Here is a 15,088-nt window from a genome sequence, read left to right as displayed (position 1 = left end):
AGACTAGCCTTATTATACCAAATTTTAGAATACTATTTCTTCCAGTTTAACCATTTTAGTATTAGAATACATTAAAATTTTACTTGATTTTTTTTTTTAGAGAAAAACAGTGATTTGTTGTTTTACCTGTCTATGTGCCCTGACAGAGGCTCAGGGCGATGCTCTAACCAACTTAGCTACCCCGCCAGTTCCTAGAATACATTTTTTTTTAATGCTTCCTAATCACACGGCAAGGCTTAGAATAACCATTTCAAAGTTCAAAAGAAATCATACAATTTCGTAAGTAGACCCATACAGCAACAAAAAAGTGCAGAGGGAAAGGAAGACTCCTATTCACATATCCCTCTTATCCAACCCAGGGTCACTGAATTCTGTAAAACTTCAGCTGGAAAAGAAACCACTTTCCACCTATACATCAAGTTTACCTGTCACAAGTAAAGCACTGAAAGTTCTCTGATTTTGCTGAGACATCATTCCGCCTCTCCTCTCCACTCCTGCCTGATTCTCTGACATTCCTGCTAAACTAACCACAGAAGTTCACTGCTTTCCGCTCCAGGGAGGTGAGTTCTTGTTAACAAGCGACAAGGACACTCACGGCGATCCCATCCCTTTGGAAGCAGACTTTCAGGGAACCTTCATGAACCCCTTGGGCCGCCGTAGCCCCACCCCTCCCTCCTACGGGCTCAGTTGCTTCAGAACACTCACCGACGGTATCGGAATGTGCCACCTGGATCGATCGGCAGCAGCGACAGGTACCGGTCCTATACCGAAAAGAGACAATGGGGACGGCTGAGCCCCGAGAAGAAGAAGAATGATAGGCAGAACCTGAAGCCACGAAGCCGCCGCCATTTTCACAGCCATGGAGTGTCTACCGAAAGCACCCCACCTTCTTCCGGTTCGTCACGCCCTCTTCCGGCTTGCTCTTTGGGGTCGGTCATCCGGGTCTCAAACCTCGCGATGCTTGTTTGTTCTGTGACTCAGCGGCCCCTCCTTCCGTCACTGCTTTGGTGCGAGGAAAAACTGCGCAGGCGTCGTCCTGTCATAACCTGATCACCTTGGCGAGTCAGAATGATTTCCAGAAGTTACACCGCCTCATTCGGCTCTTCTGTCTCTCAGCAGTTAACGGGTTTGGGGACCGGGCAAGCATCCATCTAGCGTTTAGCTTTCTCCTCCTCCTGTTCGCTCCAGCCCCTTATCCTGCCTAAGTCAGTCAGATTTCGGGGCCGGAAGTCCGGGAAAGCGTTTGTTTGGGGGTCTGATAGTGAGTTCTCGGTCTTTGGAGGTAATTAAGCAAAGACTGGAATTTGGCGGTGGTGCAATATAGGCGATTCCAAAACTGGATGGTGTAATACATAATCTCTTTTACCAGCTCCTTCTAGCCTTGAAAAGTATAAAGCTACTGTAGAATTTGGGTGAAGAACACAAAGCTCCAGCAAAGACCTGGCAGCACTTTCCACTCAAAATTAAAAACGGGAAGAAAGTGGGTCAGTTTGCAATATATATAGGGTGACTGTCACTGAGATAGACCAGAAGCTTGTCCAATCAGGCAGGCCGTCTCAATACTTCCTGTTTCTCTTGTTCTTTGAGTTTCATCCTCACGCCTCCTCTGCTGCAAAGACAGTTTTGGTTCCTAACAAAAGCTGTTTCTCATCACCCTGTATTTACTAAGAAAACTTGCCAAATTAAAAAAAAATAAAGTCCCTGTAGACACTCTTTTGGGCCTGGAAGTTCCAGGAGGAAAAGTCAAGTTGTCACTGTGTGAGGACTCCTATTTCCTAGAAACTGGACGGGGGTGAAGTGCTGGTGGTAATTTAGCAAGCGGCCTATTGCTAAAAGATTGCCCAGAGACTTGGACTGAGAGCTGGGAGCCTGTGAAGTGACTTGGAAGCCATGGAGGTATCCGGAAATGAAGAAATCAGGTAAAGACCCAGTGATCCTGCAGGGACTGATTCCAGGGCCCACAGAGGCAGGCAATAGTACCTGAAAGTACCTGTAAGCAACATTCTGGCTTTGAAGGTTTTATTGTTTGATTGCTCTTATTGTTTATAGCATGCTCTATATTTGTGCACTTAATATTTATTGTTTTTTCTCAGTTCCCCAGGGAATTGATATTAATAGCTAGACCCTAATAAAATACTTTCAGGATGATTAACAAAACCAGAAGAGTTTTGTTAGAGTGATCAGAACTTTAACACATGAATTTCAAGCATGTTGCTTACCAAGTTCAACTATATCCATCTCTTCCCACATCATTCCAGAGCTTATTCTTCAAAGCTGAAAAGAAGGAGACTGCAAATTTCTTCATCTTTGCACACTTGATTAAAAGAAACAAAGACTGAGTCAGTGAAGGATTTGATTACTTCCATGAAAAAAATTTTTTTTTAAGTGAGAGGAGGAGAGACACTCTTGCATGCACTCTGACCCCGGGCAACCCCTGTCTGGGGCCAAGTTCAAACGAGCTATTTTTAGTGCTTAAGGCTGCAGCTCAGACCAACTGAGCTACCCCAGTGGGGGTGGGGGGGCCACGCTGAGAATAATTGAGCCACTGGGTGGAGAGGGGTAGAGGGAGAGAGCAGGGGGAGAGGGTGGGGAAGAGAAGCAGATGGTTGCTTCCGTATGCCCTGACCGGGGATCGAACCCAGGATGTCCATATACAGAGCCAACGCTCTATCCACTGAGCCAGCAGGGCCAATAAACCATTTTTTAGTATGGCCAAGAAAGTGTATCTGTTCACGCTTGTTTATATAATATTTTGAAATTGATGTTCAGTTATAGCTTTAATCATGGACAATCTAACTACAGCTGCATTTAACCACACCTGTGCATGAAAGGCAATGATTTTTTCCCCTTATACACTGTGGTTGTTTTAATGGGCATATGTTAAATACAATCTCAACTAGCAATATACATACAGCTTGTTCATGTTCTATATACGTTCTATACCAGAAATAACTTTCCTGGAAACTTGGTATTAAAAAACACTGACACCTAGATTGTCAGCATTGCCTTAAAAAGCTAATGATTTTTCTTCTACACCTATTCCTATTCTTAGCCTAGCACTTTACACATATCTCTATTGTAGCATTTGTCAGGTTGATTTGTAATTGTTGGTTAGGCTCTCACAGAAATCTTGGACACAGTCCTTCATATCTTCCTTAGAATCCAGCACTCAGTAAGAATATTCTGAAAATACTTTTTTGAATAAATAAATGGATGGGTTGTTTTTGTTTGGTTTGGGTTTTTTGTTTGTTTTTGCTTTTACAAATTTTGTTGTAGTCATAGCCTTCACTCATTTTATTTACTTTTAATTGAATTTATTGGGGAGACATTGGCTAATAAAATTATATAGGTTTTAGGTGTACAATTCTATAATATATTAACTGTATGTTGTACTTTCTGTTCACCATACCATGTCAAGTCTCTTTCCATTATTTTTCACTCATTATTTTAAAAGAATCCTTCTTCATAAGTGATGGTGCTCTTTTTCTATTGCTTTCAGAGTAAAACTGGAGCTTAATATTTTAATGTTTACCTTGGATGATTTAAAAAAGAATCTTGTTCTGCAGCACACGTTGTTGTGTTATATAATGGCAATATCATTGGCATTGCAGAGATTTACTTCCCATGTTCATACTATAGATAGAGAAGGTACAAAAATTAGGCCCTGGCTGATTGTCTCAGTGGTAGAGCGTTGGCCTGGTGTGTCTCAGGTTTGATTCCCATTCAGGAATAGAAGAAGTGACCATCTGCTTCTCCACTTCTCCACTTCTCTCCTCCCCTCCACCTTCTCCTCCTACAGCCATGGCTCGATTGGTTCAAGCGCATCAGCCCTGGGCGCTGAGGATGGCTACCTGGAGCCTCCACCCCAGGTGCTAAAAATAGTTCAGATGGTGCATGGCCCCAGATGGGCAGTGTATTGGCCCCAGACAGGGTTGCCAGGTGGATCCCAGTAGGGGCATATGCAAGAGTCTGTCTCTCTATTTCCCGTATTCTCACTTGGAAAAGAAGGGAAAAAATGAAAGTACAAAAATTAGATTCGAAAACCCTATGTAAAATAACTTTCTTAAAATGTCTGTTTATTTAGTGTTGAAGATGAAGCTGTGGATAAAGACGTTTTCAAAGACTGCAGCAAGATTGCTTTCTACAGGTAAGAAGAAGAAATATATTACTTAGATGTGAACATTTCTCCTAAAATTCTAAAATTGATATTTAATAAATTTTTGAGAACTGAGAGGCTTTCTAAGGAAAGAGCCATTTAGGAAATTCAGTGATTAAGGAATTTATAAGACATTTGCTTTTAACTTTACATACTTACTACTGTAGTATTTAAATTTTTCAGTAAACAGATAGCTTATTTTAGAAGTCAACTGTTTGTCTGACCTGTGGTGGCGCAGTGGATAAAGCGTCGACCTGGAAATGCTGAGGTCGCCGGCCCGAAACCCTGGGCTTGCCTGGTCAAGGCACATATGGGAGTTGATGCTTCCAGCTCCTCCCCCCTTCTCTCTCTGTCTCTCTCTCACCCTCTCTCTCTCCTCTCTAAAAATGAATTCAAAAAATATTTTTAAAAAACAGAATTATATATATAAAAAAAAGAAGAAGTCAACTGTTTTTAAACTGATGTTAAAATTTTATGTCTTTGGCCTTGGCTGGTAGCTAATCATCAGCCCAGCATGTGAACATCCCAGCTTAGATTCCCAGTCAGTGCACACAGGAGAAGCAACCACCTGCTTCTCCCCAAATTTCTCCCTCCTCTTTCTCTTACCCCTCCTGCAGCCAATGGCTTGATTGGTTTGAGTGTGGCCCCAGGTGCCAAAGATAGCTTCTTTGGAGCATATCAGCCTCAGGTGCTAAAAATAGTTGGTACTCAAGCCTTGGCCCCAGATGGGGTTGCCAGGTGGATCTTGGTTGGAGCACATGTGGGAGTCTGCCTCACTATCTTCTCTCCTCTCACCTAAAAAGAAAAAAAAATTATGTCTTTGGCCTGCCCAGTGGTGGCACAGTGCATAGAGCATCGACCTGAGATACTGGGGTCCCAGATTTGAAATCCCCAGGCTGCTGGCTTGCACCCAAGGCCATTAGCTTGAGCCAGGGATCACTGGCTTGGCTTGAGTCCCTGGTCAAGGCACATACGAGAAGCAATCAATGAACAACTAAAGTGACACAACTATGAGTTAATGCTTCTCATTGCTCTCCCTTCCCATCTCTCTCCTCTCTCTCAAAAAAAAAAAAGTTTTTGTCTTTGAATAGATAATACATTTACATGGTTCAAATAATATAACAAGATATATGTCAAATAATATTATTTTCATTCCTGTCCCTTTCCACCCAATTCCACATCTTGTCCTTGTAACCAGATTTATTCATTTATTTATCCTTCCAGTATTTTTTGTAACCTAATACTAATTTTCTAAAATTTTTTTCTTTATATATAGAGAGAGAAGGGAAGAGAGAGAGAGAGAGAAACATCAGTTTGTTGTTTGACTTATTCATGTGTTCGTTGGTTGTTTCTTGTATATGCCCTGACCTGGAATCAAATCCGTAACCTTGGTGCATCAGGAAAATAACCAACTGAGCTACCCAGCAAGGGCTAACTGCATATATTTATATATCACCATCCTCCTTATACCAAGAAGTTTTCTACATCTACTATTACATACCTGCTTTTTTTTTTCTGCTTCACAGTTTATTCTGAAGAGCTCTGCATGAGTATATGGAACTTGTCCTCACATTTTACAGCTGTGTAGTATTCCATTGGGTAGATGTACTATAATTTATTCAGTTTTTATCATATTGTTAGACTTTTGGGTTGCACTGCCACAATGAAAAGCTATACATATGTCATTTCCTATACATGCAAGTATATTTACAGGATGAATTTCCCGTAGAGGGATTACTAGGTCAAAGAATAAATATATTTGAAATTTTAGCTGTTACCAGATCCCACCACAGGGACTGTATCGTTTTGTACTTCTATCACCACTATGTAAGATTGCCTGTTTCCCTAGAGCCTGTGATCCTGAAATTAAAATCATCAGAAGTTGTATCATGCCTGACCAGGCGGTGGTACAGTGTATAGAGTATTGGCCTGGGACACTAAGGACCCAGGTTCAAAACCCCGAAGTTGCTGGCTTGAGGATGGACTCACCAGCTTGAGTGTGGGGTGGCTGGCTTGAGCAAGGTCACTGGCTTGAGCCCAAAGGTCACTGGCTTGAAGCCCAAGGTCACTGGCTTGAGCAAGGGGTCACTGGCTTGGCTGGAGCCCCCTGGTCAAGGCATATATGAGAACACAATCAATGAGCAACTAAGGTGTCGCAACTATGAGTTGAGGCTTCTCATCTCTCTCCCTTCCTGCCTGTCTGTCCTTGTCTGTTCCTTAGTATCTCTCTCTCTTGCGTGCATGCTAAAAAAAAGTTGTATTGTATATAACAACTTTCTAATTTTTTCACATTGCTTTAGAGAAAGAAAGTATTCATTTTAATTCAAACAGTACCTTACAGGGAATTCTATAGTGAACTTTTTAAACTCGTTCAATTCTATAGTGATCACCTTGTTAAACCACTAGATTGTATTAGATTTCCTTTAGAATGTATTGAGTTTCTAGTAAAGTGTACATTTTATGGAAAGAGGAAGTAAAATTAATAAGCTAATGTCATCTATGAAAATTTTTCCACCTTCTCAATGAAGGGGAAAAAATACCATCCTTGAGTAATGTTATATGTTGAATGATTTTATTAGTATTTTTAAAATTACTACTAATTTACTGGTACTCTAATAACAAAGTACTCCTCTTAGTACTTTATTGGAATACTAATTATGTCTGTGCCCATTTCACTATCGTAGTAAATTTTAATCAATTTTCCATGGTAATATAGTCTATTGAATGCTGACAGTCACAAATCTCACATGTCTGTATACTCCATTTCTGTAGGCGTCAGAAACAACAGCTCTCCAAGAAGGCCACCTATCGGGCATTACTAGACTCAGTCACAATAGGCAAAGACAGTACCAGGTTCCAAATCATCAATGAAGCAACCAAGGTGAGATACAAGTATTTTCTACAGATAACTATTTATTTCTATATTTATTTTGGTTGAATGAAGTAAATTTCCACAAAGGCTAATTAAAACTATGTATGTTTTAAATATATAATTTATTAGAGAAGTACTATATAGTCTTTTTCATAGCTAAACTAATATTACTTTAAAAATAATATGAATATCAACATATAGATTGCCTGTGTATCAGATGCTTTCCTAGATGTTTTACAATTGTTATTTCCTTTTAATTAGTCTTCATAATACACCTAAAAGGCACATCATATTACCTGCAATTTTCAGATAAGGAGGTTGAAGTCTAAAATGTCATTTGCTTTAAGTCACAGCTAGTAACCAGAATTTTCACCTGCATCTGAGAACTCTTATCAAGCACCCAAACTCTTTCTATCACTATCACACAACATACAGTTGAGCGTGCAGCCTCAACTGTACATGGTACAGATTCAGTGGGCATGGTACAGATTCAGTAAGTGTCCAAATCTCATAATGTGGGTGGGCAATGGGAGCAAGCAACTATGTGGTTGAAACACCCGTCACAAATGTTCCATCTCTTGAGCTGCTTCACTACCAAAGCACCACAGTTTTTATGTACTGAAAAGATTAGAGCAGTATTATATCCTAAGTTCTTTTCCCCATGTGTCAGGTCACCAAACTATCAATACTTCAGATGAGCCATACAGACGGCCTCTCCCACCACTTTTTCAGCAGCTGAAACCTCTGTTGTGGCTTAAGCTGCTGCCAAAGCTCTTACATGACCCTATTAGACCTGCCACCCAATTTCTCTTTATCTGCCCAGCTGCAGTCAAATCTACCCACATCTGTGTTCGTAGACTTGTTTCTCTTGTTAGTTGGGAGGGAAGCAAAGGCAGCAGCCCATACAGCCTTATGGTACCATGCTGCCTTCACCTCCCTAAATTTGCCACCATCTGTATAACAGTATTGATGGGCTGCCCCACATAGGGGTCCAAGATAGCCACTAGTGACCCAACAAGGGTTGACAGCACTACAGAGAATAAGGTCCCTTATCCCTGCCATAAATACTTCCTCATCTGCCCCACGGGCCTCAGGTTGAATGCAGCATTCCTCATACCCAGTTCCTGGAGGGCCTGCTGCAGTTCAGTATAGGACTGTCACCAACTCACTGCACCTGTAAGTCTCCAGCATTTGGCCAAACCGTATGAATGACAGCTATCACCCATTTTAATATGGTCTGGTTTCTTGGGTTGTCATGACAGTTATGAAGATACTGCCTCAAGGAGGAGTACATGGTAATGGCAGCTGATTTCTCCATCTCTGTTCCAGAGAACATGATGCCATCCACCCCCTGTGTCCCACAACTGCAGCAGCCAAGCTGCCAAGGACTCAGTGGGTTTCTGCCTGAATTTCACCCCTAACTCTATCAACTCTGGGTATAGAGCTGGACCAGATTACTCCACTACTTATAGAGGATGTTGTGCCTGCCCCTGAGGCACTTTTGGCTACTGGGTTTTTAACTTCTGGGTGACCACTGGCCAGTCTCTGAGTCTACTGATGGCAGTTTTAGCCCAAGCCTCCTCCTCCTTCAGCGACTGCTTTGGCTCTTGCAGCTACTGGCTGTTTGCCTGAAGCTGAAACTGAAGCTTTTGAACCTGCAGCTGTGTCTCCCAACAGCTGCCAGTGCCAGCATTTGGCTTCTAGGGCAAACTGGAGTTCTCTAACTTGCAATTCCTTCCCCATCAATCATTCAAGTTCAAGCAATTGATGGTTCTCAGCCTGCAGCTCACACTGAAGCTCTCGAAAGTGGTTGGCCTCCTTCTCCAGCAACTGTTGCAGTTCAAGCTGTTGTCAGCGTTCAGTCTGCAGCTCATCCTGGAGCTTTTGACCTTGTACAGTCTCTTGTAGAGAGATTTCAGCTTCTTCTTGCTAGGCTGTAAGAAACACCCAGCCCACGGCCCCCAACAGGGTAGCCACAGGGAACCATATGCTAAGAACAGCCACTCCTCTATTCCACCCTTCAAAGGTGTCATGGCTTCATACCGAGCTGATCTGAATCCTGCCAACTACGCAAGATGTAATGCCAGTGACTGAGGCCAGGCAAGTTCACAGTGGATTCGGGCAAATGGTAGATGAACTGTGGAACTGGGAGGCGTTGGGCCATTCCCATTTAATAGATTCTCACAATGGCAGACAAGCAAACAGGCAGGGGAAAACTGCTTCTCACTGAAGCAGGTGAACAAACAGCAAAATGTCCCCTCACAGTGGTAGGCAAACATACTCCCTGTGGGCAAGCCGCCATAGCCTTGTATAGGCTATACACACGTGGCTATTGCCACATGCTCATACGCTCATCATGCAAAGTACAAGCAAGCAAGCCTAACACCACTGTTTTCCCTACATTCCTCTACTGCTGATTGAAGTCTCCCAAACTATACATCCTTTTGTAGCTTAGTTTGATAGCTGTTCCTGGGAAAACATGGAGCAGCACTAATTTGTTTCCTAGAGAGCCACCTGCTATTTTCATGTGATCTGATAGCTTGACACCCAGCTAAACCCCTGTATTCAGGGTCAGCAGAGGCAGTTGGCTCCAGGAAATGCACGAAATCTGTGAGAGACCTTCCAGGAATCATTGGGCAAGCTACCAAAAGTCAGGTACCTTTCCTATCTCATTTTTTCTGTCATTTGTTCAATTTTTATTCCTGTCCCCAATCTGTCTAACCCTAGAGAGTTATAGCTGTCCCATGGTCAAGGCAGAAATCCCTTTCTGTTCTTGGGGATACTTAGTATATTGAATACCACCTGAACACTCACTCCATTGTCATGATGACACATGCTGAGGCAGAATAAATGGGGCAGAAGCACCCTGAATACCAGTGTGAGCCAAAATGCAAATTCTCAGTACAGCTTGATACCAGTGCAGTTAGTGGTAGATCCCCACACATGGTCTTTTATAAGACTATAGACTAGTTTCTCTATACACACCTCTCTTTGGATCCTGAAAATGGAGGGATAATGCTGTTCAGATCAGATTCCAGAGCCAGAACCCACCGGATCTGGATGCCTTCAATGGAAAAGAAACCACAGTCCAAGAAGACCCACAGGATCTCAGCACAAGACTGCACATGTCTTAAAAGGGTCAAACTGAGGAGTCCTACCAGCAAGAGCAAATTAATCAGAATATCAGCAACATGGCTACGAAGACTGACAACCTTGAGAACCCCTTGGAACAGACCTCATTTTCAGGTATTGGAAATATCAGGGCTATCTAGGGAATCTACAGGCTCTGACCTCGGGCAAATGCATACAGGTGTACATTCATGGTCAAAAGTAGGTTTACAGTTGTATGTGAAACAGAGTTTATTCTTATATTATTTATAAATTATTGTTTATTTGTATGAAAACTATAAACCTACTTTTACCCACCCCTGTGTTTTGGGAAGTTACCCTGAAATTCTGAGCCGAAATCCATTTTAATGACCTTCTAGTCACTTGGACTTGAGATAACTGATAGGGATATAAGATTGTACACCCTGTCAGTTTGCTAGGGACTAAAGAAGATCCACATAGTAATCTAAGTTGTATGAACCTTATATCTCATTCACTGCATAGGTTGTTTCTGGGATGAGATTGGTGTTTCATGGGTGATTTCATATTAGGATATGGTATGAGTATGGTCTGGAGATTTAAAACAACCTGCATACATGCACTTATTCAGAATAACAGCTTTTTATTTCAGGTTCAGAGAGAAAAAGCCCAAAGTCTAAGAGGAGCCTATTTAGCTCATACTGCAGTTCTCAGATTTCACTGATGAGGCAGATTCTGACAAACCCAGCACTCTTAATGCCTGCCTGCCCCCACACCATTAAAACTTGTACTTAGAGCAGTAACCTTGTTAGCAAGAGCTGTTAATTTTTGAAATCCTTTTTCCCAATCCCTTATCCCCAGTCTGCCTCTTAATAAACAACCAGGAAACAGAACAAGGCTTCATTCAAATAATCTTAGGCAGCTCCTGCTAAGAAGATACCAGAAGAAGATACCATAGACTGGATGTCTTAAAGAACAGACACCTATTTATTTCTCACAGTCCTGGAGTCTGAGAAGTCCAAAATCTAGGTGTCTGTTGAGGACCCTATTCCTGGCTTATAGATGCTACCTTCCTTATTGTATATTTACAGGGTGGAAAGAGAGCTAACTCTCTGGTCTCTTTTGGTAAGAGAACTAATCCCATCATGACCCCACACTCATAACTTCATCTAAACTATGTCATCTCCCAAAGACCCTATCTCCAAATACCATCACACTGAGGGTTAAAGCTTCAACATGTGAGTTTAAGATGTGGGGCACAGTTCAGTCCATAGCAAGCATGACGCTCCTGGGACACAGTAATGTTGCAACACAAGTTGAAGTGCTGCCCTGCGTGTTGTTTCCAGGTCATGCTCTGGACATCTAGGCTTTGAAGAAAAGCTGGTTGCAGGTTCAAATGCATGTTTTCTCAATAGGGTCCCAGTGCATTATCTTGCCTATTTCTGATGACAGAATAATAGGGTAGATATTTGATAAAGAAGCTTCTGGAAGAAAATCTAAAAAGAAAAGAGTTATCAATAAAGTGTTAATTGTTTTATTTAGAACTGGGTTTTTATTGTTGTTGTTATCATTTTTTTTACCTTCAGTGAACATTTTAGCTGGATTGAAAAACAGAGAGATCTAGTCTTATGGCATCAGAGTAAGGAAATGTATGCTATCTTCTGAGTCTAGCTAGACAGCCACAGACCTGTCTTTGACCTACTTCATAATTTTGATGCTTTCTCATGACATGTTTACTTTATTTTGCAGCCTATTTGCAAGTTTTCAAGAGACAACACTTCTAGCAGCTTCTCCAAGGATGCAGGGATATCTCTGATCACCTCCTTGAAGTTACCCCTACCTCTTTATCTAAGCCTGATGAAAATAGGATTTTGCCAAACCAGCCACTTCCTCAGCAAATGAGGCACAACTACTGTTGGTTAACAAATACTGTTTCTTCAGAAATGGCCAGGAATGGGCAGCTAATTTGGAAACTGGCCAAACAATCAGAAGCACACCTGGACAGGCTAATTGCCCTTGGGGAATGGACATTACCCCTGCGTGAACTTGATAACATCCTCCGTGGAAAATCAATGTTTGTAATTAACCAACTGGCTACAACTGTAGAAGGAGAAATTGGTGCCCTACAGCAATTTAATGAAATCTTAGACCATTCTCTGAATCCTGGGAGGTCTTGATCAACATATGAGAAAGGTTATCACTCACTCTTCTAGGCCTTTTAGGTTAACTGTTACTGTAAAGTAGAGACACCTAGTGCCAGAGCAAAAACAAGAACTCTTATCCATCAAGGAGAACTTTATGGGGTCATAAATTCCCTTCTTAATACCCACTGCCACTTAAATATATGTCTTAGGTCTATTTATTAACTCAGCCACAGTCACTACGAGTTGCGATTCCCAGTTCTGGGTGAACAAGAAGTTTTGTTTTAATATAATTGTGATCAGCTGCTACTTGAATAAATGGACAAGGCTGTTTCTACCACCATAATTTTACAAACTGATATTTTTGCCCATATGGCCAAAAAAAACTAGATTAATGGATGGCAAACTACCGGTTTTTTATTGAGTATGGGAGAAATAAGATAGGAAAAGGGAATTAATACTTGTTCCCAAACTATGAGAAGTAAGCCTCTGAATAAGGGCTTATGAAAAACCAAGTAGAGACTTGTGATAATAAAATGAACCTCCAAAATGTATTCTCTCTGAGTATTTATCTCATCTTTGTGTAGGTGAACATTTACATGTCTTAAATATTTTTAAGGGAGTAAAACCCATGCTGCCTCACCTCATTTAAAAATGTTCAGTTACATGTTTATTTATTTTACATAAATACATCTTCAGTTTGAGTGTAACTGCTACTATTATCTAAGTATTAACACTAAATAATTCTTAGTTTAAGTAATCTAACTTCTGTAACTTAACATTTTTTCATTGTCATTTCCAGTCATCACTAATAAGAGGTAGAGAATGGATAATTTATTTATGTTATTGTTTAATTAATGTTCAAACAGGTCCCTAGGGAAGAGCAGGAATATCTAGGAATTCTTAATGTTTTAGATAGAGGAATATAACATTCGTGTCCAGATATGCTACAGAGCAACGTTTTGGTGGAAGAGTTGGGCAGTAACTGGCAGTTAAGAGCCCAGGGAAAAGGTTTATAAACCGTCATCACAGAACCCTGAGGATTCCATGGTGTCTCAGGGCTCAATGCAGGGAGGGAAGGGGGCTTAAAGGTAGGAGCTGTGAACTACTCCCCACTATCTTCGAACCTAGTAGCTTTACTTATTGGACTTGTGAGAGTCTACTGCTTTAAAAAAAAAAATTTTTTTAAGCCACTAAAAACAGCATGAGCCATATCATAGAAGCAAATGTTTACTAAGTGTAAGGGAATTTTGTGCTTGGAACATGAAGCTATATCGATGATTAGAAATAAGAATGAACCTAGATATTTACCTTGAAAGGGTTACCCAATTAGAAAAATTGGCTTGCTTAATTAAGTTAAAATGACAACAGAATGGTGCTTTGACTCTGCTTTGTTTGGTCGCATAACATCACTGTGTTAAAAGCAGGGTTATTGCTACCTCCTCTAATACATATAATTAGGATTCTTTCCTGGGATGCAGCTTCAAGAACAAAGCATACAAGACCAGACTTTGGTTTTAAAAAACAATTTTTAAAAAGAAAGCTCTTTTACTAAAAATGGGAGGATTTCAGAGTGCATAAACTAGATGCAATGTGTTAATCATATACAACCTGTGTACCCTCTGCTTAGCAGGAGCTTGCCTTGTTTTGCCTACCCAAAGTCCCTGAGGCCCCGCTCAAGTCCCCCTTCCTCCAGAGAGATGTCCTGGAGCCCTTCTCCTGGCAGTCGTCAGTAACACTCCCTTCCTCGCTCTCCCACAGCACTGTCCTTGTCCTTCTACCAAGGCATAAAATGTATGTATGTTTGTCTCCTCTAAAGTGCAGTCTAGCCATCCTTTTCACAGAAAACGGCACATCACAACATTAGTTGCCAAACGTTAGTTAAATTGAATTTGAGAAAACAATGGAAATATATGTCTAATTTGGTAGAGAATACATACTCTAACAGGATTTTAGCTTTATACTTGGAGACATTTTCAAATTTAGAATTCTGACAGGGCCCTAAGTAATTCAAATATATAAAAGAACTTTAAACATGTAAGCAATAATTATAGTATGATTGAGATAGGGGAAGGGGAGGTGTTAGTCAAAGACTACACAGCCTTTCAACTATAAGATGAATAACCGGGGGAATGCTAATGTGCAATATAGTGGTTTCAGTTTGTAATACTCTATGATATACTTGAAAGTTGCTAAAACAGTATCTTAAATGATCTCATGACAAAATAGGAAATGGTAATTATGAGACATGCAGGTGTTAGCTAAGGCTATGGGGGTAATCATTTTGCCATTTAATTGTATCAAATCAACACATTGTACACTTTAAACTGACACAATGTTATATACCAATCACATTTCAACAAATCTGGGAAAAATAATTACATCATAACTGTGTCTTAAATAAATGTCTGTAAAAGCAGCCACAGCCACTGTGCTATTTACTCGCTCACTCTTCAGTGTCATGTCACTGTTTTAAGTGTCCTAACTACTTTTCTGTATATCTACATGTATATTTTGGTGCTGCTTTTATATTCTACTTTCTCTTACTTTCACCACATTGTATCTGCTCTATGCTATGTCATACAGCCTACCCAGCTTAGCCTTTCATGTAGCAGACATGTAGTAACAATTGATGTCCCAGTTGTAGCCAGAATTTGGTATCACACTTGATGAAGGATTTGCAATCCACCAGTGTGTCATGGCATGCCAGTTGAAAACCACAGTCTTAAAATATTCCTTTAATCTAGATGCCTTATTTTTTATCCATTGCGCTACCACAGGTCAAGCTAGATTCCTTATTTTTTAACCTTAATCCAGCTTCTACTCTTTTGG

The 15,088-nt window shown here is 40.9% G+C and overlaps 2 protein-coding genes across 5 annotated transcripts in view; one reads left to right on the top strand and one right to left on the bottom strand.

The window, feature by feature from the left end:
• Window positions 1-982, bottom strand: part of TMEM87A (transmembrane protein 87A) — a 59,598-nt gene extending 58,616 nt beyond the window's left edge. For both annotated transcript variants that reach the window (XM_066276955.1, XM_066276956.1), the window contains exon 1: window positions 706-982. In XM_066276955.1, coding sequence (XP_066133052.1) covers window positions 706-861 — 156 coding nt within the window. In that variant the 5' untranslated portion in view covers window positions 862-982. The remainder of the gene's footprint in view (window positions 1-705) is intronic.
• Window positions 983-990: 8 nt separating this feature from the next.
• GANC (glucosidase alpha, neutral C) overlaps window positions 991-15,088 on the top strand; it is a 90,907-nt gene continuing 76,809 nt past the window's right edge. Inside the window, exons 1-3 of one of the 3 annotated variants that reach the window (XM_066276942.1) lie at window positions 991-1,919; window positions 4,085-4,147; window positions 6,929-7,037. In XM_066276942.1, coding sequence (XP_066133039.1) covers window positions 1,891-1,919; window positions 4,085-4,147; window positions 6,929-7,037 — 201 coding nt within the window. In that variant the 5' untranslated portion in view covers window positions 991-1,890. Of the gene's footprint in view, window positions 1,920-4,084; window positions 4,148-6,928; window positions 7,038-13,665; window positions 14,051-15,088 lie in introns of those variants that run through there. The other 2 variants (XM_066276943.1, XM_066276944.1) reach the window with 2 other exon arrangements.

Source organism: Saccopteryx bilineata, chromosome 4 (genome assembly GCF_036850765.1).
Source record: "Saccopteryx bilineata isolate mSacBil1 chromosome 4, mSacBil1_pri_phased_curated, whole genome shotgun sequence".
NCBI lineage: Eukaryota > Metazoa > Chordata > Mammalia > Chiroptera > Emballonuridae > Saccopteryx > Saccopteryx bilineata.
The sequence above is the reverse complement of the archived record's forward strand: the minus strand, read 5'-3'. Positions and strand labels throughout refer to the sequence as shown.